This window comes from Caretta caretta, chromosome 14, assembly GCF_965140235.1.
Source record: "Caretta caretta isolate rCarCar2 chromosome 14, rCarCar1.hap1, whole genome shotgun sequence".
NCBI lineage: Eukaryota > Metazoa > Chordata > Testudines > Cheloniidae > Caretta > Caretta caretta.
This window is the reverse complement of record NC_134219.1, coordinates 44,314,459-44,336,548: the sequence shown is the minus strand read 5'-3', so window position 1 is coordinate 44,336,548 and position 22,090 is coordinate 44,314,459. Positions and strand designations below refer to the sequence as shown.

The following is a 22,090-nucleotide window of genomic DNA, read 5'->3' as shown; positions in this document are numbered from 1 at the left end:
GGCGGCTGTGATTGCAGAGGCATTGGCCATTATCTTTGAAAACTCGTGGCAAACGGGGGAAGTCCCGGACGACTGGAAAAAGGCTAATGTAGTGCCAATCTTTAAAAAAGGGAAGAAGGAGGATCCTGGGAACTACAGGCCAGTCAGCCTCACCTCAGTCCCCAGAAAAATCATGGAGCAAGTCCTCAAGGAATCAATCCTGAAGCACTTAGACAAGAGAAAAGTGATCAGGAACAGTCAGCATGGAGTCACCAAGGGAAGGTCATGCCTGACTAATCTAATCGCCTTCTATGATGAGATTACTGGTTCTGTGGATGAAGGGAAAGCAGTAGATGTATTGTTTCTTGACTTTAGCAAAGCTTTTGACACGGTCTCCCACAGTATTCTTGTCAGCAAGTTAAAGAAGTATGGGCTGGATGAATGCACTATAAGGTGGGTAGAAAGTTGGCTAGATTGTCGGGCTCAATGGGTAGTGATCAATGGCTCCATGTCTAGTTGGCAGCCAGTATCAAGAGGAGTGCCCCAAGGGTCAGTCCTGGGGCCGGTTTTGTTCAATATCTTCATAAATGATCTGGAGGATGGTGTGGAATTCACTCTCAGCAAATTTGCGGATGATACTAAACTAGGAGGAGTGGTAAATACGGTGGCAGGTAGAGATAGGATACAGAGGGACCTAGACAAATTGGAGGATTGGGCCAAAAGGAATCTGATGAGGTTCAACAAGGATAAGTGCAGGGTCCTGCACTTAGGATGGAAGAATCCAATGCACCGCTACAGACTAGGGACCGAATGACTAGGCAGCAGTTCTGCAGAAAAGGACCTAGGGGTGACAGTGGACGAGAAGCTGGATATGAGTCAGCAGTGTGCCCTTGTTGCCAAGAAGGTCAATGGCATTTTGGGATGTCTAAGTAGGGGCATAGCCAGCAGATCGAGGGTCGTGATCGTTCCCCTCTATTTGACATTGGTGAGGCCTCATCTGGAGTACTGTGTCCAGTTTTGGGCCCCACACTACAAGAAGGAGAGGCTGAGGGAGAGGCTGAGGGAACTGGGATTTAGACTGCAGAAGAGAAGAAGAGGGGAGATTTGATAGCTGCTTTCAACTCCCTGAAAGGTGGTTCCAAAGAGGATGGATCTAGACTATTCTCAGTGGTAGCGGATGACAGGACAAGGAGTAATGGTCTCAAGTTGCAGTGGGGAAGGTTTTGGTTGGATATTAGGAAAAACTTTTTTTCACTAGGAGGGTGGTGAAACACTGGAATGCGTTACCTCGGGAGGTGGTAGAATCTCCTTCCTTAGAAGTTTTTAAGGTCAGGCTTGACAATGCCCTGGCTGGAATGATTTAATTGGGGATCGGTCCTGTTTGAGCAGGGGGTTGGACTAGATGACCTCCTGAGGTCCCTTCCAACCCTGATATTCTATGATTCTATGCTTCTATGATTCTAATGCTCCTATCCTTCCTGTGAAAAAGTCAAAACCGGGCCCAGATGGGCGCCCAGTTTATTGGTTCGTTCAAGGTCTGCGTGAGATAAATAGTTATGTTATAACCCCCCACCAAGTGGTCCCTGATCCGAGTACTATCCTGACACTGATTCCCCAGTCGGCCAGTGGTGTCCTATTGCAGTACCTAGGGGATCGCCCACGCCCCATAGCTTAGTATTCCCTACCTTAGGACCCGGTCATTCGGGGATCGGTCTCCTGTGTGTGGTCCATTGCCGCTGCAGCCCTTATGGTGGAACGGTCACGCCCTATTGTTCTGGGGCACCCTTTGCCTGTCTGGGTCCCCCACGAAGTTGAGGTTCTCTTAAAGCAGCATACAACGCAAGCGCTGTCTCCACAGTGGGCCCACAAATAGGAGCGGATTCTGCTGGATTCAACTATTGGGGTCTCGAGACTCCATCAGGACTTCTTGTTTTCTTGTTACTTGGACTTATATTTGTTGTCCTGTTTTGTGCGTGGTACACGGGAGGATGCAAATACTGATATGGGTGGCCTGTGAAATCCCCTCTCTATTCTCGAGTTCGGTACACGGATGGGAAAGCAACAACTTCCTGGATTTAACCCATGCTATAGCACAGGGGGTTAACCGAACACGGTGTTGGCTCTGTATTCATACCCCCACGTACATAGGTCAGGGAATCCCGTTGGTAAGGGAGCCTATCCCTCTCAACCGAACCCTCCTGGCCGGATTATGGACAGACACTCCATTTAACTGGAATGTTACAATCCAAACTTGGTCTATTGATATGGTGGCCCAGGGTAGTTATGTTTTATGTGTGTCATGACGTAAGAATTTCGAAAATACAGTTTTTGTGGGTAACTTTGTAGGGTCCAGTGATAGCACCCGCATTAGCTCTGGTGCGGCAAGTCCCCCCAAGTATTCCAGGGCGCCGTGGCCGGTCCCTGAGGGATCAGGCTGGTTCTGGTTGTGCAACCGCACGGCTTACAAGGTCCTCCTGGCAGGTTGGTGTGGTACATGCACCTTAGTACCCGCTGTTACAGTACACCAGGCCCTAGCCCAGGGGGAAATTGGGAACCTGGTATGGAGGAACCGACGAAATGTCCCATCAAATCCTCTCTCTGAACGGCCTACAGGCTTTCACTCCTTTGTTCGTTGGTTTTTGCCCTGGGTGTGGGTGAGTGAATTGGAAAAGGCTACAGTTAATATTTCTGCAGCTTTAGAATTGATGGCAAATGCCACTGCAGACGCCTTGTCTACCCTTCAAATGGAGGTGACTCAGTTATCTCAGCCCACACTGCAGAACCCCTTAGCCTTAGACTATCTCCTTGCAAACCGGGGGTGGGGGGGGGGGTTGTGCTCTTGTTAACTCAAGCTGTTGTGTCTTTGTGAATCAACACAGCAGGGTAGAAGTCGATATCCACACCCTTATGCAGCAGGCCACCTCACTTCACCGTGTCACCCTTGACGACACCAGTACCGGATTCCACCACACGCTCCTCTCTCCACACCTCACCTCCAGGCTGCCAGACTTGGGGGCTTGGGGAAGGCGTATTTTGTACCTCCTTCTTATGGCTGGTTCTCTTTTTGTATTACTTTTGTATACCTACAATGCTGTAGTATGAGCTGCCGGCAAATTTTAATCTTGCATCGAGGTTATTCTGCCCTCATATAGTTTACTGACGTATATAACAAAAGGAAGGACTGTCAGGGGCAATCAACCGAGTTAGCATATGTGACTCCATTTTGGGTTTCCTGTCGGCCATTAACTAGAAGCGAGCACATCACATACCAAGGGAGGAGGATCCTTCAGGGTGGACAGCTGGACAGTTTCAAGATAAGGGAAACAAAGGAGACAGGAACCAGCCGACATGCCTGAAATAGCTGCTAATTCAGCGTTTTTGCAGCGGGAAGGTGGCTGCAGGGGACTGGTGATAGATAAGGAGAAGGCCTGTTTATTGGGTTAGGCCTCCCCCACCCCACCCCCCGCCCCGAGGCACACAGGCAGGATGTTTTGCCAACAGTATATAATCTTTGTGTAACCTGTAATCGGGGTCCCGCTCTGCTTAAGAGAACGGTACCACGCTCGAGCGTAATAAACCTACAAACTCTGAGACACTCTGCAGTCTGTCTTTATTTGGTTGCCTCAGCCTAGAAACGAGCTGTACGTGTCCTAACTGGAATAATTCGTAACAGTTGCTGTGAAATATGAAGGGAAGTTGTCGGGATTCCTGTCCCCGTCCCCGGCTCAGAGCTCTGCTTCCCGACTCAGCCTGTGGCTGGCAGGCGTGTGTGAAATGAGAAGACCCTCCCCTTCTCCCTGTGCTGCGGGGACAAGGAGCTCTCACCGTCTCCCAGCCCCCGGAGCCTCCTGGCCGCTCTGAGCAGGTGCCTGTGGGTTTCTGCTACTCTGGCCTTCACTCTTTTCTTTCTTTGCCATGATTAGTGGGACTGTGGCAGGGGCAGCAGGTGCTGAGCGGGGGACTCTTGTTGTTTCAGATGCCGGTGACCTTGGAGGAGGTGGCTGTGTATTTCACCCAGGGGCAGGGGGCTCTGCTGGACCCCGCTCAGCATCTGATGTGTTCTGACCAGTGTTCCCTCAGTTTTTACGTCCAAGTGTGGAATGAATTTGGTTCTACGCACCAGTATGTGACACATCATCTCCATATTGGCGCACAGAACAAAATTCATGGGGTGGGGGTGGGGGTGGGGCCGAGGGATTTGGAGTGTGGGAACTGGCTCAGGACTGGGACAGGGATGAGGTGAAGGGGGTGAGGGCTCTGGATTCAGGTGCGGGCTCTGGGGTGGGGCTGCGGATCTGGAGGTTGATGTGTGAGAGGGGGTTCAGGGCTGGGACAGAGGGATGGGGTGCGGAGGGGTGAGTGCCCTGGCTAGGCATGTGGGGGTTGGGACTGGGGATGAGGGGTTTGGGGTTCAGACTGCAGTGGAGAGAGGACTCCCCCAGCCCTCTCTCACCACAGCAGTTTGGGGCCAGGTCAGAGGCAGCTCTCCCCAGCCACGGCGGCTCCTGTGGTCCTGGGCCGGGCTGAGGGAGGGGTTTCTCTCCCCAGCAGCTCCAGTGGACCTGGGCCAAACCTGGGGAGGGGCTCCTCTCCCTGCCTGCCTCCACTGCCCTCCATAGCCTGCAGTTCAGCTGCGTAGCCTGCCTGCCGGGAACACAGTTTCTGACCCCCGACCTCCCGTTAGCAGAGTGATTGCTAGTCCCTGAGTTCCCTCTTTGGGGCCAGGTTGTCTCATTCGCAGATAGTCAAGCATTTACTCTTTCTACATTTTATCCCTTATGGGCCAGAATTAACCAGATGCTAAAAAGGCGGGAGAAGGGACAGTAAAAAGTGGAGTTTTCGCTTCTGTGCTATTTCAGGGCAACGGGGTGAGTGCGAGAGATTCCCTCCTTCCCCTCTCACTGTCATGCTCCTCTCTCCACACAGCAGCCTCTGTCCCAGCCATGGAAAGTTTAACCTGCCTCCGTTCTATCCCTCCATCTCCCACGGTGTCACGTACCACCCTGTCCCTGGCTCTCCATGCTTAGGAGTCACAGCTTTGATGTCTATGATCTTAGTCAGACTCCGGAGGGCTGGAGAAGGAAGTGTCACAGACCTGGAATTGGCAGGGAAATCTCAATGAACTTCAAAGCACAGTTGGACTTTCAGATCTTATAGTCCCGTTTCCATCTATTGGTAAAATTACTTCCCGGCTTTTTCTAGGTTTGGTCCAGATCATTTGTAGATGGGAAGGTTGTTTTCTCTTTCGTTCTCTTTCTTTTATGATGATGCTAAAACTTTTGTAACTAATACAGCCGAATAATGAGGCGAGAAGTGAAGCCGGTTTAGCCACTTGAGAAGAAAATGGGTAAATTTCTTCCCCTGATTTTGAGTCTTAAAGGATTCTCTGAGATTTCCACCAACAGGAAGAAAGGGGTAAACAAAGAAACTTACAATTCATCTGTAGCACAGTGTGTAGCTCACTGATGCCACGGACTTCCCTGACCCCATGACCCAGCAAAGACTTTTCAAGTATAAAGGATCCAAGTACAAGAAGCGGGGAAAGGGGTTCTGACCCCATGTCTACTCAGGGCAGCAAGATCCCTTGAAAGACAACAGGAGCATCATTGAGCTGGGGAAGTGGTCCGAGCTGGAAGGCTTTCCAATGAGCATGGACTGCTGAAAGCTTTTGGGTGAGAGAAATCCTTTTGCTTGTAAGGGTACGTCAACACTCCAAACTTTAGTTGACCTGTATTTGGCTGACTTATAACCACTCCAGTAATGACTGAGGTAGATGATGTCCACACTGTCCTCCTTGGGTCGGTGGGGTGCGTCCTCACCAGGAGCACTTCCACTGACGGAGGAGGGGCAATGTGGGGAACTGAGAGCCCGCTCTGCCAACCAATGAATTCTTTCCTGCTGGTCAGAACTGAGTCTAACCCACCTGTCCCCTGGTTCCTTCCTCCACCATCGGAAAGCAGAACTTGTCCCTGACGCGTTCCCAGCACTTCTGGCACAGTGGGTACTGTTAGAGTAAAGTCGAGTTACTGCAGGTGGGGAGGCACTGGGTCATCACTCGCATCAGAGCCGACTCAGCCGGGGCTGCCTCCTACCTGCACTGGGCAGCTGCAGCTCCCAGCCCCGGCTCCACAGACAAGCCCTTCCTGACCTAGGCAGGGAAGGGGGAAAGAGAAGTGGAGGGCGGGTAGACCCTTGGAGGAAGAGATGGAGTTGGAGCAGGGCCTTGGAGGGAAGAGGTGGGGCAGGGATGGGACCTTGGGGGGAAGAGGTGGGGCAGGGGAGGTTGCAGCACTCCGACTTGAGTGTCCATTTTTAAAATATTCCCAAATTGGCAACCCGAGTCGCTAGCTGAGAGGTTGTGAAAATTTTTAGCAAACATAGAAATACCCTTTTTCACAGCAGCGGATTTACTAACTACCAATAAAGAAACTATGATTTTCATGTTTATAGGAGTAAGGGGATTGTTGGCCCCTTACTGAACCTTAATGGGTGGGCCATTAGTTAGGCCCTCTCCTAACACCAAAAGAAAGGGGAAGGGCCAATGAGAAATGAAGACCCTGAGACTGACAGGGGTGGGGGCGGGAGCGGAGGGGAGGCAATGCTGTAGGTCAGCCTGATTGACAGGGCAGGCAGGCCAATGAGCGAGTCAGCATCCGGGGTTCTCTCCTTTGTGTCAGCTGGGGCTGGCTGGGCGAGAGCAGAGCAGGGGGGGCTAAGGAGAGAGGAGGGCTGGGCTGGGCTGGAGGCAGAGGGAAACTGGAGCAGCCGGGAGCAGTGAGCGAAGGGGACCCTGGGCAAAGGGCCCAGGGCAAGGAGAGGCCCTCAGCCAAGAGGCCTTGCAGGCCAGACTGTGTGGGGGATCATAACCCTGACAGGAAGAGGCTGACGCTAGGAAGAAGGGTCCTACTACCTAGAGCCTGAGGGCGTGTGGCCAACACCAGAGTAAGTGTCCAACCGTGGGCATGCCTGCAGCACAGTCAGGGTCTGGGCAGGAGGCCTGGGACGTGGGAGGGACAGACTGTGAAGTGCCCTGGCATTCCAGAGAGGGTTGTTTGGGGTTCCCCCCGGACAGAGCGGCGTGACATGTTTTCCTTTCATCCCTCCCACTTTTCTCTTTATTTTTATATTACTTGCTGTTTAATAAATTGTATTTGTGCTTAACTCTGTGCAATGATGAAGGAAGCATCCAGAGTGGAGAGAACACCCCACAATGGGGACAGCTGTCCTGAGTGATCACAAGACTGGGGGTCCAGCGCCTCAGGAGCCCTGGGCCCAGCCTTGGGGTTTGGGGTCCAGAGTGGAAGCGGGCGGGGGGGGGGAGGGGTCCTCGAGGTTATGCAGGCGTCTGGGTAAAGGACTCAGATCCTTTTGCTAGCCAGTATTCCCCCCTCTTGCCTCTGTGCATATTGATTGGTTTCTAGTAAAGTTAATTAGGATTATAGGGGCAAGTGTGAGAGCGGGCACCAGCGAGAGTTGCTGGCTACACTCTGAGGCCACCAAATTTGGTGGTGAGAACCCCTGGGCAAGATGCTCATGATGGTCCCTTGTGCCCCCGGAGCCTGTGAGTGTAACAGGAGCCGGGCACAGGGATGCTGATCCTTTCGTGAGTTGATCGCTAGGACCCAGGAGCGGCTGGGGGGCGGCTCTGGGGGGAGCGATCGCGGGGCTCAGGCCCGGCCCAGGAAGTGACTCGCAGCCGCTGCGGGGACTCTGGCTCCCGGCGAGATCCCCGAGCCCCGGCGGCTGGTGCTGGGAGCCCGGAGCCCGGGCTGCAGCCGGGAGAGGGGAACCTCCAGCCGGGCCCTGCCCGCTGCTCCCCGGGAGCCTCTCCCAGGGCAGAGCCCCCAGCCCGGCCAGGGCCCCTTCCCGGCCCGGCCCCTGCCCCGGGGGGCCCCGCTCGGGGGGAAGGTAAGAGAGACCCTCCCATCCCCCCTTGCAGCGGGCCCCCCCCCCCGGTCATATCTGGGCTGCAGGGGGAGGAGGATAAAGAGGGGCCGGAGGCGGGTGCAGGGGATGCCGGGGGCAGGCTGGGATGGGGGCAGGGGTGCACGGAAGGGAAGATGGGGCAATGGAGGAGGATCGGGAGACTGTGGGGCTGAGGGGAGCGAGGTCGGGAATGGGGGAAGACGTGAGTGGGGGGCACAGCGAGGGAAAGGGGGGATGTGGGGAGGCGGGCGGAGAGAAGCTCTTCTCAGCTTTGGGAGTGATCAGGGGACTAACCCCTCAGAGTGCAGAAGCTACACGGAAAAAAACCCAAACCCCCCTCAAACACCCCCCCCCCACGACACACACACCCCGCTCTGAGTGTATTATTGTCAGACACCCCTGTGGTGGTGGGGTCTGTGTGCCCTGAGTGTTGGGGGCTGCCCAGGGCCCTGGTCTGATTTCTCTGTAGGGTTCAGATCTTAGCCACACCAGAGTCAGACCGGAGTCACTGCTGTCTCAGGCAGGGGGGTGCGCGGATGGGCCAATTGGGTTAAGCCTCTTCCTGCCTGTCCCTGGGGGCTGCCGGGGGAGTCCAGGGCAGCTCAATCTTCAGGTGATGCCACCAGAGGTCTGCAGGTATTGTTAAGGCAGAGGGGTTTACACTGCAATGGGGGGAAATCTCCCAAAGTGGCCCTTTTGGTTCCTCCCTTTTCTTTAGCATTTGGCTCAGAGATGCTGTTACTGGGAGGATCTGAAGAGTCTTGGGGGAATCGGGGTGAGACACGGACAGAAGCCCCTTTTGTAACCTCCCTCTCGCCCCGACAGGCTGAGGAATCAGGACCACGTTTCACCAAAGATCGGCCAGTCTTCCAGGAGACAGAGAAGGGAAATGGCTGTGTTGGAGCCAGCTCAGGTAGGGGATTTTCAGGGAGCTGCTGGGCGGGGAAGGGAGGAGAGAGGGTTTGATAAACCTACTGATTTACTAAGTAGGCCCATTGTGGCAAGGAAAGGGGAAGGGGACATTCCCCCATTTCTCAGGCAGGATATAACCACCTCGGCAGGGCTGGGAACATTTTCCAGGCTCCCAGCGCTGGATCCTGAACCCACTTGCCTGGGGCTGCTGTGAAATACGAAGGGAAGCTGTCAGGATTCCTGTCCCTGTCCCCAGCTCAGAGGCGTGTGGGAAATGAGAAGATCCTGGCGTGCTCCGTGTGCTGGGGCAGACAGGGAGCTCTCACCTTCTCCGCCTCCTGAAGCCTCCTGGCTGCTCTGAGCAGGGTGTGGGTGGGATTCTGCTACTCTGGCCCTCCCACAGCTTCATGTTTTTTTTTCCTTTCCCATGAGTAGTTGGATTGTGGCTGGGGCAGCAGGTGCTGAGTGGGGGACTCTTGGTGTTTCAGATGCCGGTGACCTTCGAGGAGGTGGCTATTTATTTCACCCAGGGGCAGGGGGCTCTGCTGGACCCCACTCAGAGAGCCCTCTACAAGGACATCATGCAGGAGAACTACGAGATGGTGACCTCGCTGGGTAAGGGATTCCCGTCCCCTCAGTTATTAGAAGCTGTGGGGTCTACGTGTCTTAATGTGGTGAGGTTTTTCCCTGGTCAGTTAGAGCAGAGGCGAATGGGTTCCATAATGCACAGCTGCCATGTGAGAAATACATGCATTTCGGTGCCCTCTCCACTGGGACACGGGAGTCAAAACTCAATGGACAAGCTAAACCATCCCCACCCCTCCAGCTTTCAAAGGGGCATAAATCCGCATTGTTTTTTCTTGTCTCTATTGTTTCTTGGCTGCACATAAAATCTCTGTTCATCTCCCTCCTTCGGAATAGCTCCAGGCATGGGGAGAACTCTGGGCTCTGCAGGTTTAGAAAGAGGCAGGCTGAAGTCGAGACCTGTGTGTGAGTCAGCAAGGCCCCCAGAGCGCACAGATCCTGGGAACGCCTAGTGAGGGTGTAGTAATAATTCAACTCACCTCCCCAGACAATGTCCTCTGCATAAGGGGGCTCAGTGACCCTGTTCCCATCCTCTTGGATTCCACCTTCCTCCAGCAGAGCACAGGGACAGGTTCCACTCACGGAACGTCCTTTGTGACAAATCCTCCACCAATGGTCCATGCACCCTGATCTGGACTCATTTCACCTTCTGCACAGGATTTCCCATTCCCAAACCTGAGCTTATCGCCCGGCTGGAACGAGGGGAAGAGCTGTGGGTGTCCGACCTCCAGGATTTCAAGGACAGAAGGCTTCGGAGATGCACCAGCAAAGGTGAGGACTGACAGAGAAACCATCTAGGGAACGAAGGAAAAAGTTGAGAATCCCAAAATATGATATGAGTAACGCCCTCAGTTCTTCTTCATCTCACCGAGAGCAGGGCTATGGTCAGCAGATATTGCTCACGCCATTCCACCCTTCCCGTCTCTCCTTCCTTGTAAGCATTTGGGTGGGATGTGGAGGCAGAATCCAATTGCTCAGTCTTTGTGTTGGCTTTTCCCTCAGTGCTGTTCCTCTTTCTCCCCAGCACAATGACTCCTCTCTGGATTGTGTCTCTCCCAGCAGGTGCTGAGCGAGGGAGTGAGAAGAAGGAGGGGAATCATCATGAGGCAGTTCCTGGGGAAGTGGAACCACTGGGGACCTTTTTGGGAAGAGCTGAAGGGAATTTTTCCCCTTGCTGGAATCAGGGAGAAGCCTGGAGAAATTGGCACAGGTCAGAGAGGCTTCTGATAAACCAACCCAGGAAGAAAGTGGATGAATCTCTTAACGGTGGGGGTGGAGACAAGAATCCCAGAGAGCAGCAGACAAATCGCAAGGAAGAGACACCCTGGCACTGCCTTGAGTGTGGGAAAGGATTCATTTTGAGATCACAACTTGTTACACATCAGACAGTCCATATGGGAGAGAAACCATTTCAATGCTTGGACAGTGGGGAAAGCTTCAATAAGCGCACAGATCTCAATGACCATGGGAGAAGCCACACTGTAGACAAGCCCATTCAATGCATTGAATGCGGGAAATGTTTCAGTTCAAAGTCAGCACTAAATTCACATGAGAAAAGCCACACAGAAGAGAGACCCCACAAGTGCTTGGACTGTGGGAAAAGTTTCAAGCAGAAATCAGACCTTGTTCGTCATCAGGCAATCCACACAGGAGAGAGACCCCACAAGTGCTTGCACTGTGGAAAAAGTTTCAAGTGGAAATCAGACCTTGTTCATCATCAGGCAATCCACACAGGACAGAGACCCCACAAGTGCTTGGATTGTGGGAAAAGTTTCACAGCGAGGTCAAACCTTCTTAAACATAAAACAATTCACAAAGGAGAAAGATCCCATAAGTGCTTGGACTGTGGGAAAAGTTTCATGCAGAAATCTTACCTTCTTAAACATAAAAGAATTCACAAAGGAGAAAAACCCCACAAGTGCTTGGACTGTGGGAAAAGTTTCACATGGCGGTCAGAGCTTGTTAATCATCAGGCAATCCACACAGGAGAGAGACCCCACAAGTGCTTTGACTGTGGGAAAAGTTTCAAGCAGAGGTCAGTACTTGTAAAACATCGGGCAGTCCACACAGGAGAGAGACCCCACAAGTGCTTTGATTGTGGGAAACGTTTCAAGCAGAGGTCAGACCTTGTTAAACATCAGGCAATCCACACAGGAGAAAGACCCCACAAGTGCTTGGACTGTGGGAAAAGTTTCAGATGGAGGTCAGACCTTGTTAAACATCAGGCAATCCACACAGGAGAAAGACCCCACAAGTGCTTGGACTGTGGGAAAAGTTTCACTTGGAAGTCAGCCCTTGGTAATCATCAGAAAATCCATACAGGAGAGAGACCCCATAAATGCTTGGACTGTGGGAAAAGTTTCACAGAGAGGTCAACCCTTGTTAAACATCAGGCAATCCACACAGGAGAAAGATCCCATAAGTGCTTGGACTGTGGGAAAAGTTTCAAGCGGAAGTCACACTTTGTTAATCATCAGGCAATCCACACAAGAGGAAGACCCCATAAGTGCTTGGTCTGTGGGAAAAGTTTCACATGGCGGTCACACCTTGTTAATCATCAGGCAATCCACACAGGAGAAAGACCCCACAAGTGCTTGGACTGTGGGAAAAGTTTCACTTGGAAATCAGCCCTTGGTTATCATCAGAAAATCCATACAGGAGAGAGACCCCACAAGTGCTTGGAGTGTGGGAAAAGTTTCATACGGACATCAGACCTCGTTAAACATGGAGGAATCCACAGAAGATGTAAACTTCTGTGACACATGGCAAGAAAAGGTTAAGCAACTTGTATGTAATTGACTCAGATTCAACTTTTAGACAGAGATTTTAAAAGTGTTTCCACCTTCATGAAGCTAGAGTTTGAAATGTAAACATGTTAAAGACTTGGAAGAGTGGTAACTGTCGTGGTCTATATTTAGCTATATCTTTTTAGAGGTTAACAATTTATGCAAAGGGTTCCTGTATTTTGTTAATTCAGAGATTATACCCATCGCCCATGTCACCTGCCCAATTCCAGCTCCCTCTCCTTGAAATCACTGGGGTTAGGGGCTGAAGGATGGAGGGAATGTTTATAGCTGAAATCACCAAAATGTGTTTTGCAAGGTGGCCATATATGTGCTTGTGAGGGTGGGGCGTAAATGACCACACACACAAAGAAGGTGGGGCCAATGAAACACATTTGAGAACCACTGGTCTACACTCTTATGGTCACCACGATTACAAAAGGATAAGTCTTCTCCAAAGTATGTCTTGTGAAGTATCAGTCACCCTTACTTTTGTGCTGCTGCTGGAGGCCTTCAGAGCCGGGCGCATCGCCAGCAGCGACTCTGCCTTTAGAGCTGGGTGGCCATATATGTGCTTGTGAGGGCGGGGGCGGAAATGACGACACACACAAAGAAGGGGGGGGCCAATGAAACACTTTTGAGAACCACTGGTCTACACTCTTATGGTCACCAGGATTACAGAAGGATAAATCTTCTCCAAAGTATGTCTTGTGAAGTATGCTAGGAAAAGTCATTGCCTGCTGAATATTATTGTCCTGTTAAAATGTGTCGATCAGCACTCTCCATGGAGCTCTGAGAGTTTGCTGTATGTTTGTTACATGCTGGAAAGCTGGAAAACGCCCACAGACTCACTCTTTAGAGACAATGGTACCTGCAGACCAGCTAGGTGCTAAGTGGCCATTAATTGCTTAGCTGGCCATTCACCAGCTGTGGAGCTGTGAACAAGAGAGTTACAATTCACCAGAAGGATGGCTGGACCCTCACTTTGGCCACAGACTGATTGTTGCCTGCCCCCTGGCTGGAGCTTGAACCTCAAAGAAGAGAATGGTATAAAAGCAGAAGGGAGAATTGCCTCCATTTTCACCTCTCCTCTCCCATCTTTACAGAAGTCAAGGATATGCCTTGAAAGGCCACAGGGGCCTTGGACTGGGGAGGACGCACCAAGGCAGGAAGGAAATCTGTCCTGGGTACTAAGAACTAACTAGTTTTGACCTTTCACATCTTTCTCCCTTGTGATCCCTGAAAACCTCCTTATTCTAGTTAATAAACTGATTTTAGTGTTTTGTCTGGACCTGTGTGTTTTCCTTGAAGTGTTTGGGGGATTTGACTTGAGAGAACAAGGCTTTGGCCTAATCTGATCCCTTTGTGGGGGGGGGGGGGGGTGACCCACTAATTATTGAGTTTGTCCAGCACAGTGAACAGACTGAGCAGTTTAAGATGCAGATTCCCGGGGTGCAAGGCTGGGAGTAGAAAACTGGCTGATGTTGCTGTCTTGTTTAGTAACTTCATGAGTGTCTGGCTAGTCACACTCAGTACAGTGCAGCCAGGAGTGAGTTTGAATGCCAGTGGCTGTGTGTGAGCAGAGCGTGGAGGGGTTTGTTGTTTACACAGCGATGCAGCAGGGTGGATTTGATTTAAATCACTAGTCTGGAAGACTCGATTTAATCATGGTATTCTACAGAAAAGTACATTCTTGGTTTTTATAATCTTAATAGATCATAGAATCCTAGAATATCAGGGTTGGAAGGGACCTCAGGAGGTCATCTAGTCCAACCCCCTGCTCAAAGCAGAACCGATCCCCAATTAAATCGTCCCAGCCAGGGCTTTGTCAAGCCTGACCTTAAAAACTCCTAAGGAAGGAGATTCCACCACCTCCCTAGGTAACGCAGTCCAGTGTTTCACCACCCTCCTAGTGAAAAAGTTTTTCCTAATATCCAACCTAAACCTCCCCCACTGCAACTTGACACCATTACTCCTTGTTCTGTCATCCACTCCCACCGAGAATAGTCTAGATCCATCCTCTTTGGAACCTCCTTTCAGGTAGTTGAAAGCAGCTATCAAATCTCCCCTCATTCTTCTCTTCTGTAGACTAAATAATCCCAGATCCCTCAGCCTCTCCTCATAAGTCATGTGTTCCAGTCCCCTAATCATTTTTGTTGCCCTCCGCTGGATTCTCTGCAATATTTCCACATCCTTCTTGCAGTGTGGGGCCCAAAACTGGACACAGTACTCCAGATGAGGCCTCACCAATGTCGAATAGAGGGGAACGATCACGTCCCTCGATCTGCTGCCAATGCCCCTACTTATACATCCCAAAATGCCATTGGCCTTCTTGGCAACAAGGGCACACTGCTGACTCATATCCAGCTTCTCATCCACTGTCACCCCCAGATCCTTTTCCGCAGAACTGCTGCCTAGTCATTCGGTCCCTACTCTGTAGCAGTGCATTGGATTCTTCCATCCTAAGTGCAGGACCCTGCACTTATCCTTGTTGAACCTCATCAGATTTCTTTTGGCCCAATCCTCTAATTTGTCTAGGTCCCTCTGTATCCTATCCCTTCCTGCCACCGTATTTACCACTCCTCCTAGTTTAGTATCATCCGCAAACTTGCTGAGGGTGCAATCCACACCATCCTGCAGATCATTAATGAAGATATTGAAGAAAACCGGCCCGAGGACCGACCCTTGGGGCACTATGCTTGATACCGTCTGCCAACTAGACATGGAGCCATTGATCACTACCCGTTGAGCCTGACAATCTAGCCAATTTTCTACCCACCTTATAGTGCATTCGTCCAGCCCATACTTCTTTAACTTGCAGACAAGAATACTGTGGGAGACCATGTCAAAAGCTTTACTAAAGCCAAGGAACACTACGTCCACTGCTTTCCCTTCATCCACAGAACCAGTTATCTCGTCATAGGAAAGTTGTAGGAAAGGTGCGTGGCAGCCTCCTGTTCATAATTATTAGGGGAAATTAAGCTAGTTAGCATATGTGACTCCATTTTGGGTTTCCTCTCGGCCATTAACTAGAAGCGAGCACACCACGTACCAAGGAAGGAAGGAAGGATCCTTCAGGGTGGACAGCTGGACAGTTTCAAGAGAAGGGAAACAAAGGCGACAGGAACCAGCCGACATGCCTGAAATAGCTGCTAATTTAGCGTTTTTGCAGGGGGAAGGTGGCTGCAGGGGATTGGTGATAGATAAGGAGAAGGCCTGTTTTTTGGGTTAGGCCCCCCGAGGCACACAGGCAGGATGTTTTGCCAACAGTATAGAATCTTTGTGTAACCTGCAATCGGGGTCCCGCTCTGCTTAACGGAGCGGTGCCACGCTCGAGCGTAAGAAACCTACAAACTCTGAGACACTCTGCAGTCTGTCTTTATTTGGTTGCCTCAGCCTAGAAACAAACTGTACATGTCCTAACTGGAATAATTCGTAACAGTTTGGGACTCTAGGCTTGCCCTTGTAAGCGAAGCCGCACTCCTTCCCTCAGACAACTGCAGCCGGCACCAGGTGAGTTCACCTTCAAGAACTCGGAGGAACGGGCGTGTGGGCCGTCGCTTAGGCGATAAGGTGGCACCTGAGGCGTTCTTTTGGTAGCCCTAGAATGGGCTCTGGGCAGAGTGTGAGCAGGGGAACCCCTTTGGCTGAGATTCTCAGGAATTGGAAAAATATTTCTGGCACCCCTGGGTTAGGTGAAAGGAGAGCTGTAATTTTGTATAAAGTCGAGTGGCCAGCGCTGACTATTCAGACGCCCTTTGGATGGCCACCCGACGGAACTTTTGCACAGGATGAATTAACCTGCCTTAGACAACAGCTGGAGGACAAGCATCCAGCTGAAATGGATTATTGGTATGTATGGGATAATTGGGCATACGCCCGAGATAAGGGGCGCCCCTCAACTTTGGGCTCTGGTACCAGATCTAAGGTTTGCATGCCGCTTGCAGGTTCCGCTCCGCCCTATGCTGCTTTCCCTCCTCCGTCTCTTCCCGCTACTCCTCCTCCTGTTGCCCCTCTATAGCCGCCTGTAACCCTACCCCCTGTTGCGCTTCAAGTGCCCGATACAACAACCCGTTGCGACGAGCAATGACCGTGTCACTATGGTCACGTCCACCGCCCTTTTGGGCCTGGGGACCTGGTCACCTGGCAGTCACAGATGCCGAGGTTCGCGACGATCCGGAAAGAGTCCTACAGACTATCCGTTCAGTCCTTACGGCATTTAACCCTAACTGGGCAGACGTCCAGGCTATTTTGCAAACCCTATTTACCCCTGACGAGAAGTATTCTATTCTAGACGCCAATCGGCGTTGGGCGGGGGACGCTGAGAATCGCACCCCTTGGCCCGAAGCCGATCCAGGTTGGGATCCTAACGACCTCAATGGCCGGGCCAGCCTCTCAGCTGCCCGGGAAGAGCTCCTGGAGAGCATCCGTAGGGCGGGTAGTAAGACGGCAAATTGGTCAAAAATTAGAGAGTGCCAGCAAGACCTAAACGAGCATCCGTCTGTATGTTTGGCCAGCTTGTTTAAGCAGGTTAGAATGTATGGGGGAGGGGTGGAGCCAGAAGCCGAGGTTAGCCGCATGATGATGGTCTCTTACTTTGTCGATCAAGCGGCGCCGGACATAAAGAAGTATTTAACTAAACATGTTCCCGATTGGCCAGGGAAAGCCCTAAGCGAAGTAGTTCGCCTGGTCACTTTTGTGTTTAATGGTAGGGACGAGGAGAAAGCTAAGGAAAAACGTAAGCAAAAGAAGGAGGAAGTAAGTATGTTGGCAGCCGCATTGCAGGTTCTCTTGGGGAATCAGCACTGGCAGGGACACGGGAATACAAGGGGGAGGGGACGCGGACGTGGGACAGGACGGGGAGGAGGCTGTGGTGGGACAAGGAACGGGAACTGTTATTATTGTAAGCAACCGGGGCACTGGAAGAAGGAATACCCCCTGCTTCCACGAGGGGCTCCTTGGCAGGATCAGCCGGTGACCGGTTCCTCCTTTCCCCCTAACGCTTCCCAGGACTTCGATAATCCCCAGTGACGAGAGGCAGAGATTTTGGGAGCCGTGGGAGAGTTGGAATGGAATCTTGGATTGCAGTCGCATATTTCCTTGTAAATTGTGGAACGGTTTGTACCCTTTTTGGTGGATACCGGAGCCACCCTTTCCACTTGAACTTTTGTTCCGGGCTCTCTTTCTAATACCAAGGTTTGGGTGCAGGATATTGAGGGCGACCCGTGCCCAGGTCCCCTATCCTGCCCCGTCCCTCTGGAGCTGGGTTCCTTAAAGTTGTCACAGAGATTTGTTGTTATGCCAGAAGGCCCCGCTAACCTTGGGTGAGACATGCTTAGCAAGCTGGGAGCCCACATATATTATGCCCACGAGGGGCTTCACATGTCCGTCCCGGACTCGGCGGTTGCTTCTCTTATGGCCTCACTAACCCCGATTCCCGATCTCCCCACAGAATTCTCCAGCGTCCCACCCAATTTGTGGAGCGTGAGTTCCACCGACGTGGGCCTCCTTCAATCAGCCACTCCAGTCAGTCTGCAGGTAAGGGATGGGCCGCCTCCCTCCGTAAAACAATATCCCTTGCCGAAGGAGGCGGAGGAAGGTATTTCCCTTCTTATCTCTAGCTACTTAACCCAGGAGGTCTTGGTTCCATGCAGTTCTCCTTGCCCTGGGCAACACAGCATGGGGAGGAGGTGACCAGCCCTCAGTGGAGAAAGAAGTGGTTAGGGACTATTTAGAAAAGCTGGACGTGCACAAGTCCATGGGGCCGGATGCGTTGCATCCGAGAGCGCTAAAGCAGTTGGCGGCTGTGATTGCGGAGGCATTGGCCATTATCTTTGAAAATTCGTGGCAAACGGGGGAAGTCCCGGACGACTGGAAAAAGGCTAATGTAGTGCCAATCTTTAAAAAAGGGAAGAAGGAGGATCCTGGGAACTACAGGCCAGTCAGCCTCACCTCAGTCCCCAGAAAAATCATGGAGCAAGTCCTCAAGGAATCAATCCTGAAGCACTTAGACAAGAGAAAAGTGATCAGGAACAGTCAGCATGGATTCACCAAGGGAATGTCATGCCTGACTAATCTAATCGCCTTCTATGATGAGATTACTGGTTCTGTGGATGAAGGGAAAGCAGTAGATGTATTGTTTCTTGACTTTAGCAAAGCTTTTGACACGGTCTCCCACAGTATTCTTGTCAGCAAGTTAAAGAAGTATGGGCTGGATGAATGCACTATAAGGTGGGTAGAAAGTTGGCTAGATTGTCGGGCTCAATGGGTAGTGATCAATGGCTCCATGTCTAGTTGGCAGCCAGTATCAAGAGGAGTGCCCCAAGGGTCAGTCCTGGGGCCGGTTTTGTTCAATATCTTCATAAATGATCTGGAGGATGGTGTGGAATTCACTCTCAGCAAATTTGCGGATGATACTAAACTAGGAGGAGTGGTAAATACGGTGGCAGGTAGAGATAGGATACAGAGGGACCTAGACAAATTGGAGGATTGGGCCAAAAGGAATCTGATGAGGTTCAACAAGGATAAGTGCAGGGTCCTGCACTTAGGATGGAAGAATCCAATGCACCGCTACAGACTAGGGACCGAATGACTAGGCAGCAGTTCTGCAGAAAAGGACCTAGGGGTGACAGTGGACGAGAAGCTGGATATGAGTCAGCAGTGTGCCCTTGTTGCCAAGAAGGCCAATGGCATTTTGGGATGTATAAGTAGGGGCATAGCCAGCAGATCGAGGGACGTGATCGTTCCCCTCTATTTGACATTGGTGAGGCCTCATCTGGAGTACTGTGTCCAGTTTTGGGCCCCACACTACAAGAAGGAGAGGCTGAGGGAGAGGCTGAGGGAACTGGGATTTAGACTGCAGAAGAGAAGAAGAGGGGAGATTTGATAGCTGCTTTCAACTCCCTGAAAGGTGGTTACAAAGAGGATGGATCTAGACTATTCTCAGTGGTAGCGGATGACAGGACAAGGAGTAATGGTCTCAAGTTGCAGTGGGGAAGGTTTTGGTTGGATATTAGGAAAAACTTTTTCACTAGGAGGGTGGTGAAACACTGGAATGCGTTACCTAGGGAGGTGGTAGAATCTCCTTCCTTAGAAGTTTTTAAGGTCAGGCTTGACAATGCCCTGGCTGGAATGATTTAATTGGGGATCGGTCCTGTTTGAGCAGGGGGTTGGACTAGATGACCTCCTGAGGTCCCTTCCAACCCTGATATTCTATGATTCTATGCTTCTATGATTCTAATGCTCCTATCCTTCCTGTGAAAAAGTCAAAACCGGGCCCAGATGGGCGCCCAGTTTATTGGTTCGTTCAAGATCTGCGTGAGATAAATAGTTATGTTATAACCCCCCACCAAGTGGTCCCTGATCCGAGTACTATCCTGACACTGATTCCCCAGTCGGCCAGTGGTGTCCTATTGCAGTACCTAGGGGATCGCCCACGCCCCATAGCTTAGTATTCCCTACCTTAGGACCCGGTCATTCGGGGATCGGTCTCCTGTGTGTGGTCCATTGCCGCTGCAGCCCTTATGGTGGAACGGTCACGCCCTATTGTTCTGGGGCACCCTTTGCCTGTCTGGGTCCCCCACGAAGTTGAGGTTCTCTTAAAGCAGCATACAACGCAAGCGCTGTCTCCACAGTGGGCCCACAAATAGGAGCGGATTCTGCTGGATTCAACTATTGGGGTCTCGAGACTCCATCAGGACTTCTTGTTTTCTTGTTACTTGGACTTATATTTGTTGTCCTGTTTTGTGCGTGGTACACGGGAGGATGCAAATACTGATATGGGTGGCCTGTGAAATCCCCTCTCTATTCTCGAGTTCGGTACACGGATGGGAAAGCAACAGCTTCCTGGATTTAACCCATGCTATAGCACAGGGGGTTAACCGAACACGGTGTTGGCTCTGTATTCATACCCCCACGTACATAGGTCAGGGAATCCCGTTGGTAAGGGAGCCTATCCCTCTCAACCGAACCCTCCTGGCCGGATTATGGACAGACACTCCATTTAACTGGAATGTTACAATCCAAACTTGGTCTATTGATATGGTGGCCCAGGGTAGTTATGCTTTATGTGTGTCATGACGTAAGAATTTCGAAAATACAGTTTTTGTGGGTAACTTTGTAGGGTCCAGTGATAGCACCCGCATTAGCTCTGGTGCGGCAAGTCCCCCCAAGTATTCCAGGGCGCCGTGGCCGGTCCCTGAGGGATCAGGCTGGTTCTGGTTGTGCAACCGCACGGCTTATAAGGTCCTCCCGGCAGGTTGGTGTGGTACATGCACCTTAGTACCCGCTGTTACAGTACACCAGGCCCTAGCCCAGGGGGAAATTGGGAACCTGGTATGGAGGAACCGACGAAATGTCCCATCAAATCCTCTCTCTGAACGGCCTACAGGCTTTCACTCCTTTGTTCGTTGGTTTTTGCCCTGGGTGTGGGTGAGTGAATTGGAAAAGGCTACAGTTAATATTTCTGCAGCCTTAGAATTAATGGCAAATGCCACTGCAGGCGCCTTGTCTACCCTTCAAATGGAGGTGACTCAGTTATCTCAGCCCACACTGCAGAACCCCTTAGCCTTAGACTATCTCCTTGCAAACCGGGGGTGGGGGGGGGGTTGTGCTCTTGTTAACTCAAGCTGTTGTGTCTTTGTGAATCAACGCAGCAGGGTAGAAGTCGATATCCACACCCTTATGCAGCAGGCCACCTCACTTCACCGTGTCACCCTTGACGACACCAGTATCGGATTCCACCACACGCTCCTCTCTCCACACCTCACCTCCTGGCTGCCAGACTTGGGGGCTTGGGGAAGGCGTATTTTGTACCTCCTTCTTATGGCTGGTTCTCTTTTTGTATTACTTTTGTATACCTACAATGCTGTAGTATGAGCTGCCGGCAAATTTTAATCTTGCATCGAGGTTATTCTGCCCTCATATAGTTTACTGACGTTTATAACAAAAGGAAGGACTGTCAGGGGCAATCAACCTAGTTAGCATATGTGACTCCATTTTGGGTTTCCTGTCGGCCATTAACTAGAAGCGAGCACATCACATACCAAGGGAGGAGGATCCTTCAGGGTGGACAGCTGGACAGTTTCAAGATAAGGGAAACAAAGGAGACAGGAACCAGCCGACATGCCTGAAATAGCTGCTAATTCAGCGTTTTTGCAGCGGGAAGGTGGCTGCAGGGGACTGGTGATAGATAAGGAGAAGGCCTGTTTATTGGGTTAGGCCTCCCCCACCCCACCCCCCGCCCCGAGGCACACAGGCAGGGTGTTTTGCCAACAGTATATAATCTTTGTGTAACCTGTAATCGGGGTCCCGCTCTGCTTAAGAGAACGGTACCACGCTCGAGCGTAATAAACCTACAAACTCTGAGACACTCTGCAGTCTGTCTTTATTTGGTTGCCTCAGCCTAGAAACGAGCTGTACGTGTCCTAACTGGAATAATTCGTAACAGTTGCTGTGAAATATGAAGGGAAGTTGTCGGGATTCCTGTCCCCATCCCCGGCTCAGAGCTCTGCTTCCCGACTCAGCCTGTGGCTGGCAGGCGTGTGTGAAATGAGAAGACCCTCCCCTTCTCCCTGTACTGCGGGGACAAGGAGCTCTCACCGTCTCCCAGCCCCTGGAGCCTCCTGGCCGCTCTGAGCAGGTGCCTGTGGGATTCTGCTACTCTGGCCTTCACTCTTTTCTTTCTTTGCCATGATTAGTGGGACTGTGGCAGGGGCAGCAGGTGCTGAGCGGGGGACTCTTGTTGTTTCAGATGCCGGTGACCTTGGAGGAGGTGGCTGTGTATTTCACCCAGGGGCAGGGGGCTCTGCTGGACCCCGCTCAGCATCTGATGTGTTCTGACCAGTGTTCCCTCAGTTTTTACGTCCAAGTGTGGAATGAATTTGGTTTTACGCACCAGTATGTGA

At 51.5% G+C, this 22,090-nt stretch overlaps 1 protein-coding gene and 1 long non-coding RNA gene across 2 annotated transcripts in view; both read left to right on the top strand.

Annotated features, from left to right (window-relative positions):
• LOC125621532 (uncharacterized) overlaps positions 1-22,090 on the top strand; it is a 50,798-nt gene that overhangs the window by 18,026 nt on the left and 10,682 nt on the right. The window contains exon 6 of the mRNA XM_075119895.1: positions 10,462-12,076. Within this exon, the coding sequence (XP_074975996.1) occupies positions 10,462-12,076 (1,615 nt within the window). The remainder of the gene's footprint in view (positions 1-10,461; positions 12,077-22,090) is intronic.
• On the top strand, positions 14,763-21,555 carry LOC125621604 (uncharacterized). The gene is made up of 3 exons (XR_012665057.1): positions 14,763-17,302; positions 17,638-17,723; positions 20,840-21,555. It is a non-coding gene; the product is annotated as an uncharacterized LOC125621604 (long non-coding RNA).